Source organism: Phocoena sinus, chromosome 8, assembly GCF_008692025.1.
Source record: "Phocoena sinus isolate mPhoSin1 chromosome 8, mPhoSin1.pri, whole genome shotgun sequence".
Taxonomy (NCBI): Eukaryota; Metazoa; Chordata; class Mammalia; order Artiodactyla; family Phocoenidae; genus Phocoena; species Phocoena sinus.
Window position 1 is genome coordinate 49944207 of NC_045770.1, and position 19850 is coordinate 49964056.

Consider the following 19850-nt stretch of genomic DNA (forward strand, 5'->3'; position numbering starts at 1 on the left):
TCCTGAGAGCAGCCACAGGAGGTTTGGCTTTCTCTGTCTAAAGTTCTTGTGGCTCTTGTAATTCTAGATACAGGCTCTTTCTCTGGCGAGAATTTTTTTACCATATACATTTAACATGATATATACAAACACATACCCATGTTTTCAAATTTGAAACCTTTAGACTGTATTATTGAAATAGGTTTCTTTGTGGGCTGCTTTTAAAGGGAACGGTGGTATCTCATTTTACAAGGCTAGGCTCTAAAGTCAGTGGGTAAGTTGAAAATCACTATGGCAGAATTATCTTTGAGAATACCAGGAGAAGGCATCTTGTTAGAGAGCTGTGTACTTCCTTCCTTTAAGTCCAACACAGCTAGTCCTTTCTCCTTTGTTGAAACAGATGATGGTTTTTCCCGTTGAGCTTCAAATGATGCAGTTGGCTTGTATTTAGGGGCCATGTTGGGTGGTAATTCACATCTTTAAACATCAGAGTTTCATTCAGCATACTGAGATGCTTACATATTAGAAGTATTCTGAAACCTAGATCAAGATAAGGAATAGCAGATTCTTGTCTTATTTGGGGGCTTATGCTAACTCATTGTTCTCAAAATGTTAGCTGTACATCAGAATTACTTGGAGGGCTTGTTAAAACACAAGTTACTGAGTTCTACTCCCCACAGTTTCTAATTCAGTAGGCCTGGGATTCAGCCAGAGAATTTGCATTTTTAACAAGTCCCAGATGAAGCTGATACTGATATCTAGGGACCTCATGTGGAGAAACACTACTAATTTGAATGGAAGCAAGTGGAATCAGTTGTCTATCTTCCCTTCACTGTTTGCCTGTTTCTCTTGCTCTTTTTTACTTTTAGGCTTAGTGGGTATAATTGAATTAGTTTAAGTTAAATCAAGGAGCTGTGGCTCAGCTAACTCTTTATCCTGTTGCTTAGTTTACTACTTGGCCTAGAACAAGTACTTGGCCCATTCAATAGATGCTTGTTGATATATAAGTGATTGAGAGAGTTAACATATGTCATGGGAGGGGTTTTTTAGCACATGGACATCATTATTATATACCTGTTCCATACAGACTGCTTATTTTACTGAAAGGTAGATAGTCTTTATATTAGAACAGCTTGTATTTTAGGACTATATATGGTGATGATCGTGGACATTGGGAAGTGTGCATTAGGTGCAGTTTTGAGAAACTTGCATTTTGGGACCTCTGGTATGAATGTGAAGTATGCATGTGTGTGTGTGTGTGTGTGTGTGTGTGTGTGTGGATGGAGTGGGTGCAGGAAGTTCCATCTGTTTTAGAACGGCCAAGGGAAATCTTACAAGATCTGGATTAGGTCAGAACCAGCTCCTGCCCCAGGAAGGCTGGAGCAGTACTGGATCAGCCTATGTGTGCCCCAGAGCACCCTGCATTCTCACTCCTGTCCCTCCAAAGCACTGAAGAATTCAAACACTATGACCCTAAAGGCTCAGTGGGCTCTGTCCTGTTGGGTAACTCTTTAAATTCAGATAGTTGTATATGAACTTTACCATATTATAGGGTTTAATAATTGTATTTTTTAAATGGTGAGTTTATTAAGAGAAGGTGAAAAAGCTCAAAAAATATATTTAAAGTGCAATGTAAGCTTAAAATTGTGTCATTCTGACATGTTTTATATTGTATCTCACAAAGTCTCAGTATCCAGTGTGTTTTTTTCTCTCAGTGTAGATTATATTTTTTCCTTTAAATTCATTTTACTTTTTTATGCTGAAGTATTTTCAAGTAAATTATAAACTGCATGACGTTTTCTCTCTAAATCCTTCAATGTACAGCTGTAGAAAAAGAAAAACATTTTTTTATGTAGCCAAAACAATATGATCACTCTTAACAAAATTAACAAGTCCTTAGTCTCACCTAATACCTAGTCCATATTTAAATTAACCCAGTTGTCCCTAAATTGTCATTTATATCTTGTTTGTTCAAACCAAGATACCATCTGGAATCATGCATTGCATCTGATTATTATGTTCCTTAAAATTTATTTAATCTAAAACAGTCCTTTTATCAGGATATTGCGTTGCCTTTTTCTTGTAAAATGTCTTACCTTTGGATTTGTCTGATTGCCTCTTCAGAGTATCTTCAGTTTGTTTTCCTGCCCTTTGTATTTCCCAGAAACTGGAAATTAGATCTAAAGACTGGACTAAGCTAGAAGTCGAACATTTTTGGCAAGAATTCATCATAGGTGAAATGTGCTTTGTGTTGTACCATGTGAGGAGATACATAATTCCTGCTCACACCACTATTAGTGATGCTAACTTTGATTACTAGGTTAAGGTGATGACAGCCTGATCTTGTGACAGTATTCTCTATGGTATTACTTTGGAAGTAATATGAATGTTCATTTTCCTGTCATCCGTTCTCCTAATGCTTTTAACACTATTTGGTAATTCTTGCCTGAATCAGTAACTTCACTAGGGTTTGCCAAATATCATTTTTCTAATTCTGTCATTCCTTCTGCATTAGCTGACATTTGGTAAAACAGAGCTCTTTTTCATCAACTGGGACTATTTGGTACCCTGAAATATAATTCTATTGGAAAGGCAGGTTAAATGTTGAGTTCTTTACTTTTTTATTTACAACTTCTAAGTGAGGAGTTGGTTTAATAAATAACTTAAATGGTGGCGAATGAATATTTTTCTTGCTTTTTCTTTTTTGATATCCTTATGGAGTAATGGATTTTCATGAATTGAACGTTTCAATCAACTACAATCATTATTCTTATGTTCAATTTGTTTTATGTTCAATTTATTAAAACTTTAGCCAATGATAGTCCTTTGTAGTTGTCTCCTATATTTGTTAGATATAACTCCATTAAGTTTTGAGTGCTTCTTTGCATAGGAAGATGCATTGGTTTATCTCGTAGCTTTCTTGTCCCAAATGTCAGGCAGCCATTTCACTAACAAGCCCTATTCGTTTTAGTGGGAAATAGTATTAGATACCAAAATCCTGGCCCTTGGAATGTTAATTGTTATTGGGGTGACAATGTTTATAGACCTTTTCAGTGGTCTGTTTAGTCCTTGAATTTTGATATTAAAAGTTTCAATAATGAAAATTCAGGTAGTAAGGAATGTCTGTATTTTAAAAATGAATAGGTTCCAATTAATAGGTTCTACTGTTTCATTCAATTTTAACGTTATTGTTTTTAAGTAGCTACTTGACTTTATAATTGTATCTTTTGTCTTACACTGAAAATCTTGACCACCAATAACATTGCTTTATCTTAAAATATAAAGAAAATAATTTCAAAAGAACAATATCAATATTACTACTACTAATGAAACCAAGTGAAGTTTAAATTTTTTTGTGATTTTTGTAGCATAGATTGATTTTAATGGAAGAATAAATATAAATACTTGTTTGATATTTAATTGCTTTCCTTTGAAATATGTCTTGTCTGTTTCTTTTTTGTCATAGGTTGATCATTTTGGATTTCATACTGATAAAACTTTTAAACAACGGTACCTAATAGCTGATAAACATTGGAAGGAAGATGGTGGATCTATACTTTTCTACACTGGTAACGAAGGGGACATTATCTGGTTTTGCAATAATACGGTATGTGCAGATTTGTGAAACTCTGGGCTCAATTTCCTTTTTATTATGATCAACTGGAAAAATCTTTTGCAGTATATATGACTGAGTATTTCTGTATTGTGAAGTTCTTTAAAAAATAACAAAAAGATAAACTCACAGATAATAGAAAAACAGAAAAAGTACATGAATAGGCAGTTCACAAAAGAATAAATACAGATATCCAACAAGCCTGTTCAGCCTTAAAGAATTACACATGAAAAGAATGAAATACTGTTTTTGGACAATTGAATTTTAAAAGATTAAAAAAAAATCCCAGCTTATTTAACGATTGAACAAGGATATGAGGGAAATGGGAGTGGGAATGTTATGGCATATAGTTTATTATTATTATTATGGTCTCTAGAATGTGAACACAAGGGCAGGAATTTTTGTTTATTCAGTGTTGTATGCTCAGATCCAGGACTGTGCTAGGCATATAGTAGGTACTCAATAAATATTTGTTAAATGAATGAATTAATAAAATCTAAACAAAGCCAGTGCAAATAAGAAAAAATAATACAAGTTTGATTGTCAAATAGGAATGGACAAAGGTAAAACTGTAGCTATATTTTAGCTTTCCTGTTCTACCATTTTTCTTATATTTGTGAGGGTAAAAAAGTGTAGCTGTTATCTTGCTTCCCTGACTATATATTCTGTCATCTTTTATAGTAATGCTTGAATCTGTTAACAATACTTAATTTAGGAGGACACATGGAAGGAAGAAATTTTCCTTTTTAATGTTCCAGAGCTAAGACTAGAAAAAGGCAACTTTCTACCGAAAAGATAGTCTGTGAATTACCTTAAAGTGAGGACTGAATCGTATTTTCTCCACTGCCAATGTCTGGCATGGTGCCTGGTATACAGGAAGTCTTAGTAAATGTTGAACTGAACTGCACTGAAAGCAAAGATATGAACCCAATTATACTGTGTTATCACATTCCACATTTCTGATTATTTCCTTAGGAATGCTAATAGTCTAAATATGTTAGTTGAAAATAAAATAATTCCCTAAGAGCTGAGATCCTAGATATCTGTCTCTCTTAGATGAGTGACAGATGAAATCAGGACTTACTTTCCATCAGATTCCTGCTCTGTTATTCTGTGAAACAACTGAGGCTGCCTTGTCTCCCTTTCTCTTTCTAATGTGATTTCTCTTTTATGCCAAGGCCACGGGGCAGCTTCTCCTATCCAGTTATTTTCCCAGCTCCTGTTCTTTATCATAGGTAGGCAACTATTCCTGCCTCCACAGACCCCACTGCTCTGACAGGCACTGCAGCATAATTTAGTAAGACTTGCTGGGAATCTCTGACCTCTGAAGTGGTAGAAAGGAAGAGCTACTCAGGGTAGGAAGAGTTCCAGGTACCTGATAGAGGCAGATCCTAGAAGGACAGATCTTGACCCTTTCCCAGCCCTAGACACACCTTCCTTTACATACTAAAATGTTTGGGTTGCATATTTACATATTCTGGACATTTATTTATTGAGAGGCAGTATAGCATAGTGGTCAAGAGTGAAGATGTCAGCCAGTGGTAAGATTTGAATTCTGGTTTTGCCACTATGCTTTGTGACTTTGAGTAAGTTTCTTATTCTGTGCCTTAGTTTTTATATATTAAATGGTTATAATAATGTCTAGTTAATTGAGTTGTTATGAGGGCAAATAAGAATTAGGAACTTAGAACAATGCTGACACATAATGTTATTTAATATTAATATGTTACATGGACCTCTTTTGAAAAATAAAACACCCTGAAATAGGTGCAGGTAAATAATCAATACAGTTGCTTCCTCTCAAACCCTGAGGTCAACTCCTCTGGCTATTTTGATGGATGATCCTTACCCTTAAGAAGCTCATAGTCTGGTAGAGTCAGACACACATGTAAGCAAATATTGCAGCAAAGTAATAGAGATCTATACCTAGCACAGTGGTGTTGAGAGGAGGGTGTGATCAGTAAGCCATAGTGGGCGCAGGCAGAGGAGGGCATCTTGAGCTGGTGTTACAGAATCTGTAGATTCATGGCAGGGAATGAGCAAGGTGTTAAGAGAGAAAATGGGGGTTATTGAAACCATCACAGATATCAGGTTAAATTCTCTGTCCTCACATGCATACAGCTCTTTTAATTGTTCATTTATTGGTCAAGACAAACAAAAAAAACTTAGAGGTTCTTAGTCTTTGTTAGGGAGCAACAGCTCATTAAAAAGCAATAATGTGCACAGGGAATGACAAGTAGTTTCAATCTGTGCTAAATCTAGTCGATTGAAGTTGGGCACCTAGAATGCTTTGTTAAGAAGGATTCTGAGGGCACAATTTGAGGTAAGGGAAAAAATGCAATGGTTGATTAATGACTAGCATTATGTGTGGAAATAAGGAGGTCTTACTGCACTTGATGGTTGTATTCTGGAGCCAGATGGCCTGTACTTGAATCTTAGCTCTGCCGCTTTCTAGCTGTGTGACTGTCACAGGTTATTTAAACTCTTGTGCTTCAGTGTCCTTGTCTGTAAAATGGGTATAATCAAAATGCCTATCTCTTAGATTGTTGTGATAATTAAGTGAATACATATAAAGTGTTTAGAAGGGTATCTGACAAGTTGTAAGCACTCAATTAATATTAGCTATGGTTAGCTACTATTTATCTTCATGTAAATAAGATTAACCTAAAACCCAAGGGAGTCCAATATGTTTATTTGTACTGTTCTCTTTCATGTTATAAATAAAAGTTATCTGTGAGTAGACAGATAACTTAGTTATCCACAGCTCTTTCCTAGATTTTTTGGCACACAGTGCAATTTGAAGGCTATTTTAGACATAATGTTGATTCTGAGGCTAGAGTGTCAGAATAAGGAGAGTTGGAATGGCTGGTAGTTGAGCAACTTGGGCTTATTTTTAATTGTTTAACTCTAATACAGTGTGAGATTGATGTGCAACAGTGAAACAGCAATTATATTGTTTACCTGTGGAACAAATATGAATTGTGCAGCTTCTCAGAGAACTCTTTTTGGTCCATTTCATGAGTTGCAAAGAGATTCAGACTTTTTTTCACAACCTGATTTTATCCTGTGAATTTGTAAATTCCTCCTAGGGGTTCATGTGGGACGTGGCTGAGGAACTGAAAGCTATGTTGGTGTTTGCTGAACATCGATATTATGGAGAGTCCCTACCCTTTGGTGCCAACTCCTTCAAGGTAAGTGTATTTTCTACTTTTAAGTTTAGAACATTTTCTAATTACATGTCCCACTGTAAGAAAGAAATGATAGCTTTAAGTTGAACTGCCTGAAATTTCAGTAATTTGTATTTAATCTTTACTTTTTATGTATAATGATCAGCCTTTAACTCAGTGTGATGAGGCTAGCCTTCACCAGGCAAATCTTAATCTATGGCTGCAGAGATTGGAGGGAACTTTTCAGTGTTTAAAAAATGTCGGTAAATAATCCGCTTTATAAATTGTACACTTAAATTATTGGGTCTACCACTGGAAAAAAATGTAATGAGTGCGCAAATGTTTGCTTAGTAAGGTGTTTTTCAATAAAATAAGGACAAATCATCACTGTGATTCAGTGAGGCCAACTGGCCACTTGGATTCCCTTCTGGCCTTTCTGTTCTCACAAGGAGCTTTGGCCTCAGCCAAAGCTACAAATCTATACTTAATAAGCCAGGACACCTTTTCCTCAACTGAGTCACTCATGTACTACCCTTGTGATTCTGGCTGTATGAATTTGCCATCTGTATTATTATTCACTGACTATTTAAATAACTCACTTTTTTTTTTTTTTTTTGCGGTACGCGGGCCTCTCACTCCTGTGGCCTCTCCCGTTGCGGAGCACAGGCTCCCGGGCCCAGCCGCTCTGCGGCACGTGGGATCTTCCCGGACCGGGGCACGAACCCGTGTCCCCTGCATCGGCAGGCAGACTCTCAACCACTGTGCCACCAGGGAAGCCCCCCTTTTTTTTTTTTTGATGTGGACCATTTTTAAAGTCTTTATTGAACTTGTTACAATATTGCTTCTGTTTTATATTTTGGTTTTGTGGACCCGAGGCACGTGGGATCTTAGCTTCCCACCAGGGATCAAACCTGCACCCCCTGCATTGGAAGGAGAAGTCTTAACCACTGGACTGCCAGGAAAGTCCCACAACTCACTTTTCAAACTTAGTGTTATCTTAGTAAGGCTTTATGTACTATTTTTCTCTAAATTACATTGAAATAAAACAAGTATTACATTAAAAATGTTTGCTCACTACCTAAGATCATCATGCATACCACCGTTATACACATACCATGCTTTTGGAGAAATCTGCGTTAGAAATGATTGGGGTTAATCATTTTCTAGGCTTCCTGTTTTGAAAGGACTTTTTATTTTCAGAGGTTTTATTATCTCATGTTATAAATAAATAAATAATAAATAGTCCTTGTTTTATAAATGAAAAGCAGAGCAATTTGCTGATATTTGTTAGGCTACATGGGAAACTCTATCCTTTAGCTTATTATTTTGCATAATTATCTGATTAGGGGAGTTGACAGGTCCTGAAACCATTGGGAGGTAGTCAGCTTGTTGCAGATAGAAACATAACCTCCTCTCCTAGGTCCCTGTGGTTCATACGTTGCTAGCAAAATGGCGGTAAGGGCTGTCTTTGATATGCTTCCTTCCCTTCATGTGCTCACAGAATTTGTCAGTAGCGTAGGGGAGTATTACAGATATACTGTGAGAATTGGAAAAAAACTGCACTCAGCTATACATAGTGCCATGAAAACTGGAAGTAAAGAATAGTGACAGACAATGAGAGAGAAGGTAAGAAGCCAGAAAGCATACATCTTGGATAAGAGGGAAGGTTAAAGGAGTAGGAAAGAGGAAAGATGGAACTCTGGTTCCAAAATATACCAGGTGATGGGAGTAGTCATAGTGGTGAGACTAAAGTATGAAGGTCAAATAAGATAGTCTGATATGGGTATGTAGGTGTGTTAGTCATCTATTGCTACATAACAGTTTACCTTAAACCTTAGTGGCTTAAAACATTTATTTTCTTACAGTTCCTGTGGGTAAGGAATTAGGAGTGGCTCAGCTAGGTGGTTCTGTTTCAGGGGATCTCATGAGCTTAAGATGTCAGTTAGTGCTTCAGTCATCTGAAGACTTGAGTGAGGCTGGAGGACCCTCTCTGCTCATATGGAAGATCCACATGAGTGACAAACTGATGCTGGGTATTAGTAAGAGGCTTCAGGGTATCCCCTCTTGGGTTTTTCCAAAGGCCTGCTTGAGTGACCTTTTGATATGGCAGCTACCTTCCCTCAAAGTTGACAATCCAAGAGAGCAAGGTAGAAACTGCAGTGCTTTTTATGACCTGACTTTGGAAGTCACATATCACTTCTGCCACATTCTATTCGTGTTAGAGCCAAGTCACTAAGTCCAGCCCAAGTTCAAAAGGAGAAGAATTAGTTTTCACCTTTTCAAAGAAGACACTTCATTAGCCTTCTCAGCTAAGCAGGACTCTCAGTTCCACCTTCCTATACTGCAATGAGGAAATTCTCCCTAGGTAGAGAACTAGATGATCATGGAACTTACTTGCGGAGTATCCTTCTCTCAGGGCTCAAAGTCTTGTGTTGCTTGTTTTCCAGTGTCTGAAAATAGTTGTTCCATAGGTTGCTGTTTTTCTTTTTTTTTTTTTTAACTCCAATTTTATACTTGTACATCAGGCAGGCTGATTTGTTCCAGTTGTTGGTATATCAGACATAATAATCATCTTTCTGATGATGAAGGATGAGTTTTATTTTTACTGATGATTCTTACTTCAGTTTTCCACAGGGTTTAGTTTACCTTTGCTTATATGGTAGCCATTGTAAATGTTTCAAGATTTGAAATAAAATTAGAATAGAGTAGTTGTCTGTTAAGATTAGTATTGTATTCTATCACATTTGTTGTTAACTGTTACTTACAGTTTGTCTCTGCTGTTTCTACTACCTCAACAAGGTCTTTGGTAAATAGCATTTAATAGAAATTACATTTGAATGCAAAATACATTATCTTCTTCCCACAACTTAAAGTCACTTTTTCATGAGTTTAAATCAGCATTGCTATTGCTTTGACTGGGCGTTTTAACTCAGTTGCCTAGAAATTCTATTTGGAGAAAAGCTTATCTGGCTTTTTTCTGGATCTATGCTATGCCTAAGCTGCTATTATGTGCACATTTATACCCATGTTCTTTGTTATTTTTCCTTAGGATTCCAGACACTTGAATTTTCTGACAACAGAACAAGCTCTGGCTGATTTTGCAACATTAATCAAATACTTGAAAAGAACAATCCCAGGAGCTAGAAATCAACCTGTCATTGCCCTAGGGGGCTCTTACGGTGGCATGCTTGCAGCCTGGTTCAGGATGAAGTATCCTCATTTGGTGGTTGGGTAAATGCACTTACGTTGGATGTGAGCACTTTCTTAATAATTGTCAAGGCAACTGTAGGGATTTGTTTTGGGTAAAACATGTTCTATTCTGTTGTACTGAGATTTTTAATTTCTATTTCATTAACAGCTGTTATTTTTCTCACCATTTTTGTTCAATATAAGTTTCAATTTTAAAACTTGAATTCGATGAGTTACATTTTTTTCTTTTCTCCTTCCTTGGACTTCTTACCATTTAGAGCTCTTGCATCCTCTGCCCCCATCTGGCAGTTTGAGGATATGGTACCTTGTGGTGTATTTATGAAGATTGTAACTACAGATTTTAGGAAAAGTGGCCCAAATTGTTCAGAGAGTATCCGCAGGTCCTGGGATGCCATTAGTCGACTCACAGAAAAGGGTAAGCTTTAATTAAGAGAATGGAATCTTGGGATTTTTTACCTTTTAAGTATAAAATTTAACACTTCCCACTTTCTAAGTAAACTTTTTATATATTTAATTATAACATATGTATTTAAGTATAACATATAGAAAAGTACACAAATCAAAATACACAGCTTGGTGAATTTTTGCAAGGTGAATATATAGTGTAATGAGCATGCAGATCAAGAAATCCCCTCAGAAATCTCCTCAAGCCCTTTTCAGATACTGCCTCTGCATTTATCAGGCTAATCACTATCCTGCATTCTAGAACCATAGATTAATTTTGCTTGCTCTTGAATCTTTTAGTAATCAGAATTACATAGTATATATTTTTTGTCTCTGCTGTCTTTTGCTCGGCACTGTCAGATAAATCCATTTGTATTATTTAGTTGTAGTTTATGCATTCTCATTGCTCTATATGTTCCATTTGTTTATTTACAAAAGGGAATGATTCAGAATACTAATTCTGGTAAGCTTCATGAAGATAGGCAACTTATCTATCATGAGATTAACCAGTTCTAAAAATATTTTGTTCAATGTTGAAAAAGCATTCTTGGAGAAACTGTATAGAAGACTGAGTTTTCTAAAATACCAAGTGAAGAATGAATGATCTGTAAAGCCCTTCCGTTGAGCAGTGCTTATTAGATTTCAACAATTTGATTCTATTCTCAGGTACTGGCTTGCACTGGCTTTCTGAAGCCCTTCACTTATGCACTCCATTAACAGAATCTCAGGATGTTCAGCGTTTGAAAGACTGGATTTCTGAAACCTGGGTGAATCTGGCAATGGTGGACTATCCTTATGAGTCCAACTTTTTACAGCCTTTGCCTGCTTGGCCTATCAAGGTAATAGGAAAATGTCCTTTCATCACTTTTAATCACATACTTCTCTCTCTTTCTCCTTTTTTTTTTTTTTTTTTTTGGTGCATTCTCTGACTTTCAACATCAGAGGAAGTCCCAGTGACAAAGGGGCTCTGAAGTTAGTCAAACTTCAAACCTAGGCAAATCCTGGCTTTTGTCACTTTCTGGTTCCTCAAACTTGGACATGTTACCTAGCTCTTCTGAACCTCAGTTTTCTCATTTGAATAATGGAGATAAAATACAGAGATTACAGAGTTGTATGAATTACAACTCTTAGAACTAAGAACCAACTCTTAGAAATAAGACCAATAGTTGCTGTTAATGGAATAATTACTATGTACCAAATTCTGTGCTCTGCACTTCATATACACAGTTTATATATGAGACACATAGAGCTATATAATACGTGGTCCATGCTTAATAAATCACAGCTGCTGTCAAAGTGCTATGATTCAGTCAACTGCTAACACATTCTAAGTGCTACATATATCATAAAGGCATGATCCCCACACAGCAAGGTAGAGTGGAAAGAGCACTCACTCTGGTTCCTTGTTCAGAATTACCATTTACCAGCTGTGTGATCTTGGGCAAGTCTGTTCTTTTCTTGGGCCTCCGTGTCTTCCTCTGCACAATGGGATAACAATACCTATGTTCTCAATAGGGATGTGCTGAGGATCAAATAAAATATTGGATGTGAAAACACTCTGGAAAATTTAAAGACACTTGACACAATAAATTTTAAGGTTATTTTCATGCCAGAATTCTTTATTGTATGTGTTCTTTTTAAGCATTCCTTTGTAAAGAGCATTCCTCTTAGTTTTAAAAACAAAAGCTGGCCAACTTGACGGTTATTAAATTTAGAGAATACAGCAGACTCTACAGCTAGAATGAATGCTGTGAATGTAGATAGAATTGGTAATACAAGAACCAGGTTTCAAAAGCACTTTTAATTTAACTGTCCCTTTGAATGATTAAATGCACACCTTGTTTAAAACTTTGTAACCTAAATGGAACAAGATCATTTGCTATTAGAGATATTTTTCTTCATCTAAAAAGTAGAATGACCAGTGAGTATATTGCACATAGCAAGCCAGAGGTAAATGCATATTGACTTAAATTGAATTTTGACAATACAAAGTTATTTTAAAGAGCAGATCTCTCTCATGGTAAGAAAACCTAGATCAAAATAATGAGAAAAAACTAAATCCGAACCGATTAGTCTCCATAAATGTCTATGTGCTAATAATATCTTATCTTTCTGTATTATTTTACTATTTACAAAGCACTTTCATATATACTATCTCATTTAATCCCCACAAAAATACTGTGGGAAAAAAGAGTTATAATTCCAGTTTTATGGAGAGGACATTTAAGCTCAACTAAGAGGTAGTGGTAGAGGATATTTAAGCTCAACTAAGAGGTAGTGGAAGTGGGATTTGAACTCGAGTCTACCATTGTTCAGAGGCTATGATCTTCTCCCACATTGCACTGAACTAGAAGACTTGACTGAAGATTTGGGTAGATTGCTGGCCACAGTGTGACAACTATCAGATTTAACTTTGAACTCTGTGTACAACGTGAGAATTACATTTGCATCTTTATGCCCACTTGGAGAACTGAGTTGTCAGATGATAAAAACATATGGGCAATTCCCTCATTACTTAGAATAGGGGTTGGCAAACTTTATGTGTAAAGGACTATATAGTAAGTATTTTAGGCTTTGTGGGCCATGTAGTTTCTGTCACAGCTACTCAACTCTGTAGTTCTAGCAGAAAGTAACCATAGACAATATTTAAATGAATGAGGAACACTATGTTCCCACAATACTTTATTTATAAAACAGGCAGTGGGCTGTCTTTGGCCTGGGGCCTGTAGTTTGCCACCCTGACTTAGAAAAAATGCCAGAGGAATACAGCTTTTTAATATTCATTTGTTTATGATTTGGAACAGTGAACAGTCTAACTGGTTTTATCTCTGCTTCTTTAATGTTCCTTTTGAGATATTTTGCTGTTGAGTCTTAAACGTAAATATATATTCCATCCTATCTCTCTCCTAAATAATCACTCAAAATTAGTGAAGTATATCTCAAATATTTTGTCATCTGTTTTTGATTTAGCACAATCTTTCTTTTATCTTTTGTGTACATATATATTTTAAAAGTTTATTTCTAAGGCAAGATAACTTTGTGTGTCTTTGCCTCACAATCACCTTTCACTTTTTTTTTTTTTTTTTTTTTTTGTGGTACGTGGGCCTCTCACTGTTGTGGCCTCTCCCATTGCGGAGCACAGGCTCTGGACACGCAGGCTCAGCGGCCATGGCTCATGGGCCCAGCCACTCCGCGGCATGTGGGATCTTCCCGGATTGGGGCACGAACCCATGTACCCTGCATCGGCAGGCGGACTCTCAACCACTGCGCTACCAGGGAAGCCCACCTTTCACTTCTTTTATCTAGGACTTGTTCTTGTCATTTCCTCCAGTTAATATTTTTTTACCAACTTTATCCTTTCTTTTGAAATACTAAGGAATTCTTGATTGCTTATGATATATTTATAATTCTGTTTCCTGCCTGCACCCCACCGAAAGTAATCTCTCTTTGACTTTTGCTTGAGAAACTTCCATTGCCTACATCTATCTCTAATTTTATCCTATCTGATTTCAGAATTTTTCCACTACATGCCTCTCTTCCCAACTCTTAGCTTCAGATCACTTTCTTTCACTGTTCATTCTGTTTCTCCTTTCTTGACCCCCTCTCTGTTCTCCCAACCCCCTAATCCCTGGAACACTACCCAGTTGGGGACTGCTCTTTCACTTGGATAGTTCCATTTAACCAGGACTCCTCCTCCCTCTGATACACTTCCTCCTTTTAAAGGGCTGACAAACAGTCATCCTTTTCTGAGCCTGTAACTCAGGCTTAGGATGGTGAGATAATATGTAATAGTTGGGTTATGAAAAAAAGCAGGTGATTTCCAATTCTGCCTGGGCCTTGTACAGTTCTGAAGTATCCACATGCAGCAACTGAATGCCATTTTCCACGTCAACTCAAATATCATTCTTTCTAATTTATCTTTGAGCCATGCACACTCAGACTCCATTTGCTTTTGTTTACTGTTAACAGAAGCTGCAACATTCATGCAGAAATAATCATGGACTTGGCTGATAGAACACAAGGAAGAAGAGAAAAGGGAAATAGAAAACCCCTCTGTCATTTGACTGCTCTGTCAGCATAAAAACTGCTAGTTCTCAGTTCTCAGCTTAATGACCAGTTCTAAAGGATACTGTAGAGTTTGTCTATTTTGGAATCATTTTTCAGCTGATAACTCACCAAATCTTTTGGCTTAGCCTCCTGAGCATGCAGATAGATACAGTGAAATAATAAGATATAAGATGGAAAATCTCTTCCGTTTGTCTTGGTGTTTGATAATGTATGCGACCTCTCTGGGTGGTTTAAGCGGTTTAGGTGCATTCTATGAAAAGGGAGCTTTTAATGACAAAACTAATGTGATTATCTGAGTGAGGGTGAGAGGCGTATTGAAGCCTTAGAGAAAGAAAATCTGTTAGAAAAGCTGAATGTATCTGCTTAATCCTTTCTCTAATGTGAATGGACCATACTCTCTGAGAAGAGATGGGTCTTTTATTTTAAACCTATCTTCTTTCCTTCTTCTTTAAAAACATTTTCTTTGCCTTCTTTTTCTCTCTTATTCAAATGCTTATCCTCATAGGTACAGGGACACTTAAAGCTTTTAAACAATTCATTATCTTCACTTTCTCTGGTGTACATGGATCAAAGAGTAGAACCTAAATATTTGGGTACAGAGTTGATTAGTTTGGTACTAAGATTACAATGTTCTACTATCTCCATAATTTCTACACTGTTTAACACAGAATTATTAAAATGGACCTCTTATGCTCTTTTTACATTTTTCCTGAATGTTCACATTTGTTCTAGGAAGTAGAAAGTGAATTAAGTCTGTCCATTTCCTGAACCTCATTTTGCTCTACTCTTTTACAGTTTCCTTTTCACTATTGCATAATAAGTTTTATAATTTTATATTGCCACAGAATCCCTTCTATGTTAAGTTTCTACCTAAAACAAATAAACTTAGAAAAATAGAATCTAAGAATAAAAAAATATTTGTTTAAAAAATTAAGCATGAGGCTACAGGTATGTTTAGGTACTGTTCGTGTTGTTATTTGTCTCTTATATTATAACTTCTAGGTTGAGTGTGTGTAGTGTAGTGTAGTGGTTACAAATGGAGGCTTCAGAGTGGGTCTGCATTTGAATCCCCGTTCTGCTACTTCTTGGCTGTTTGACTTTGGAGAAGTTTCTTAACCTCTCTGTGCTTTAACTTCCTCAACTGCAAAATGGGGATAATAGTAATTATAATGCTTCTTAGGGTCATTATGAGGATTTAATAGGACCTGGTGTATAGTAAGCACTAAGTTGATGCTAGTTATATGCATATAATTGTTATTATATGATGTCAAAGAGACATTCGTATACCAGGACTTTGTAGCCAAAGTTTGGGTTCAGAACTTATATTCAGTTTTAAATTTGTGTATCTGTAGCAGATCTCTCTGAGCTTATTTCCTTCGCTGTGAAATGCAGATGGTTATTATATGTTTCTCCCCGGGTCATTGTAGGGAAAGCACCTGACCTCAAGGAATAGTCAATAGTTTTACTAGCAGACTCAGCCCCAGCTGCCTCCTTATCAGTAGATTTATAGTCTAAGTAGGAATGCTGTGCCTTTGTAGAAATTGTTTAGAAGACACTGTTTGCTAGTGTCTACAAAGTAAATGGAAAGTGCAGTACAGGGGCTACCTCCGTGCTGAGTATTTCGGATGGAAGTGGTTGGCAGAGAATCTTTCCTTGTCTGATTAGATCACAGTCCCTAAGTAAATAATCAACAGACCAAGTGCTTGCCCTCATCAGATGGGTAATACCTGCAAATTATCAGGCAAAAACTGAAGTATTGTATGAGGTTGAACCAAAAATGCCAATATTTGTGTTTGACTTATAAACATGGCAATTTCATATGGTTCGGCTTAGCATTTACGTATTTTGTGTATCCTATAGATCTTTAATAAAAGTATATGAATATATCCTGTTGAATTACTAGTCTTTAAATAAGCATGGGAATAGTGCTGAGGTTTTGCTAATATAATTTAAGTATTTTTGGGAAAACTTTATTTACTCTTGGCTACTAAAATTCTTAATGGAATACAGTCTTCCCTCAGTATCCATGGTATCCTCAGGGGATTAGTTCCAGGAGCCCCTGTGTATACCAAAATCCATGGAAGCTCAAGTCCCTTATGTAAAACAGTGTAGTATAGTCAGTGGGCCTCTGTATCCATGGGTTTCCCATCTGTGAATTTAATCAACCTCAGGTGGAAATGTCTATCCATGGATGCCAAACTTGTGGATATGGAGGGCTGACTATATATTTATTGAAAAAAATCCATGTATAAATGGACCCACCCAGTTCAAACCTGTGTTTTTCAAGGGTCAACTGTACATAGAGAAATGTAGAGAGTGTGTCTTTTATCTAGAGGATGATGCTTAGACTCACAGAATCTTTGAGTTAGAGAGGAAATTTAGAAACACCTAAAATAACAAAATTCTCTTATTTCAAATATTTGTAAACAAATTTTAAGTGATATTTTTCAGGCCTACTCTCTATCATACTGGTAGAATTATCACCTGGTACTTCCTTCCTATAAGGCAGTTTGACATGATGTAACAAAGGCCTTAAAAATGTTTATTTCCTTCAAACCAGTAATTCCTCTAAGAATTTATCTCAGGAAAACAAGGGTAGATAGGTAGATAGATAGATAGATAGATAGATTTAGCCCCAAGGATATTTATTGTAGCCTTACTTGCAATAGTAAAAGATTGGGGATGATTCAAATGACCAATTATAGAGTTTCTTCAACTATTCCTCAACTCCCCACCCTGATTGCTCCCCTCTGAATTTCCTCATGTTGGTCAGTGTCCTTATTAGAGTGTGGTGCTCAGAATTGGACACAGTACTCCAAGGGTGCTCTGACCTCACAGAGGACAGTGGACCCAGGATTGCCCTTAATCTGGACATGGAATTTCTATCAGCAGAGGCCAAGTTTCTGACCAGGATGTTCTCTCTGTGTAAGTGGGGCTGCCAAAACCCAAGTATTGTCAGCTGGTGCCAGTCCCCAGCCATGCTTGTGTCTCTTAGGGAGTGACAGTAACTGCTGTTTGCAGAGATGGCTATTCATAGGGACTCCTTTTCTTTGCCTGACAGAGGCCCAGTGTTCTAGCTCTGAGAGGGGATCTGATGCCAGCGTGTGAGTCACACTCACTTGTTACTGTTCTCTTCGAGAGTATTAGGCCACTTGCTGCTGCATATCAGCACTCCCTTCTCCCCCTGCCCAGCTTGCACTGTCACCCAGCCTCATCTACCATGCTGTGCTTGAACATAATGCTCTTCTCTGCATTGCATGGGTCTACTCCGTAGTTTTGTGCTGCATTTTGAAAGAGCTAAGTCTAGTGGGGGTGTCCACATGCAGGAAAGAATGCTGATCAACTGTTGGCATTAGATAGTTTAATAAATTCTATGATTGGTTCTTGATTTCCATATATTCTTGAGTATTTCTAATTGGCGTATTTCTCAGGAACACTTTCTGAGAAAAGGGCTATGCAATTAGGTATTTTTGACTTACCATGAATAATTGAGAGTTGTCAGAATAGCAAAACAATCTTTTGCCTTTTCTCTTCAACATGCATTTCCTTATTGCTTTAGGCTTGATAGGTTTTTGCAGCTTTCAGTTTAGTTCAGTTCTGTTTCTTTCTTTTTTTTTACATATAAATTAATTAATTTATTTTTAGCTGTGTTGGGTCTTCGTTGTTGCACGGGGGCTTTCTCTGGTTGCGGCGAGCGGGGGCTACTCTTTGTTGTGGTGCGCGAGTTTCTCACTGCGGTGGCATCTCTTGCTGCGGAGCACGGGCTCTAGGTGCATGGGCTTCAGTAGTTTTCACGCACAGGCTTAGTTGCTCTGCGGCATGTGGGATCTTCCCAGACCAGGGATCAAACCCATGTCCCCTGCATTGGCAGGCAGATTCTTAAGCACTGCACCACGAGGGAAGTCCCAGCATGGTTTTTTAAATTAAAAAAAAAAAAAATTTTTTTGGGGGGGTTTTACATATAAGAGAGATAGATCATATAGTATTTGCCTTTCTCTGTCTGACTGATTTCACTTAGCATAATGCCCTTAAAGTCTACCCATGTTGTCACAAATGGCAAGATTTCATTCTTTTTTATGGCTTAATAATATTCCATCGTATACATGTACCATATCTCCTTTATTCATTCATCCGTTGATGAACATTTAGGTTGTTTCCATATCTTGGCCATTGTAAATAATGCTGCAATGAACATGGAGATGCATATATCTTTTCGGATTAGTGTTTTTGTTTTCCTTGGGTAAATACCCAGAATTGGAATTGCCAGATTATATGGCATTTCTAGTTTTAAGTTTTTGAGGAAGCCTCCATACTGTTTTCAAAGTGGTGTACCAATTTACATTCCTACCAACAGTGCATAGGGTTCCCTTTTCTTCACATCCTTGCCAACACTTGTCATTTTTATAATAGCCATTCTAATAGATGTGAGGTGATATCTCATTGTACTCTTGATTTGCATTTTCCTTTTGATTAATGATGTAGAGCATCTTTTCATATAACTGTTGGCCATCTGTATGTCTTCTTTGGAAAACTGTCTATTCAGATCTTCTGCCCATTTTTAATAGGATTTTTTGTTGTTGTTGTTGAGTTGTATGAGTTCTTTATATATTTCGGATGTTAGCCCTTTATCAGATATATGATTTGCAGATATTTTCTCCCATTCAGTGGGTGGCCTTTTCATTTGTTGGTGGTTTCCTTTGCTGTGCAGGAGGCTTTTAGTTTGACGAAATCCCACTTGTTTATTTTGGCTTTTGTTGCTTCAGGAGTTGTGACTCACAGGCTCTGGAGCGCAGGCTCAGTAGTTGTGGCACACAGGCTTAGTTGGTCCGCGGCATGTGGGGTCTTCCCGGACCAGGGCTCGAACCTGTGTCCCCTGCATTGGCAGGCGGATTCTTAACCACTGTGCCACCAGGGAAGCCCCCCATTGTATATTCTTGATTTGTTTGTCATAAGTTAATTGACCATATATGCATGGGTTTATTTCTGGTCTCTCTATTCTGTTTCATTGATCTACGTGTCTGTTTTTATGCCAGTACCATATTGTTTTTTTGTTTGTTTGTTTTGTTTTGTTTTTGCGGTACACTGGGCTCTCACTGTTGTGGCCTCTCCCGTAGCGGAGCACAGGCTCCGGACGTGCAGGCTCCGCGGCCATGGCTCACGGGCCCAGCCACTCCATGGCATGTGGGATCTTCCCAGACCGGGGCACGAACCCGTGTCCCCTGCATCAGCAGGCGGACTCTCAACCACTGCACCACCAGGGAAGCCCCATATTGTTTTAATTAATAGAGGTTTGTAATATAGTTTGAAATCAGAGAGTGTGATGCCTTTACCATTGTTCTTTCTCAAGATTGCTTTGGCCATTTGGGGTC

General features: G+C 37.4%; 1 protein-coding gene across 9 annotated transcripts in view; it reads left to right on the top strand.

Moving 5' to 3' along the window:
* The window catches only part of PRCP (prolylcarboxypeptidase), a 72060-nt gene that overhangs the window by 34862 nt on the left and 17348 nt on the right, over positions 1 to 19850 (top strand). For all 9 annotated transcript variants that reach the window (XM_032640970.1, XM_032640966.1, XM_032640971.1 and 6 more), the window contains 5 exons: positions 3446 to 3586; positions 6682 to 6783; positions 9809 to 9990; positions 10227 to 10384; positions 11080 to 11252. In XM_032640970.1, coding sequence (XP_032496861.1) covers positions 3446 to 3586; positions 6682 to 6783; positions 9809 to 9990; positions 10227 to 10384; positions 11080 to 11252 — 756 coding nt within the window. The remainder of the gene's footprint in view (positions 1 to 3445; positions 3587 to 6681; positions 6784 to 9808; positions 9991 to 10226; positions 10385 to 11079; positions 11253 to 19850) is intronic.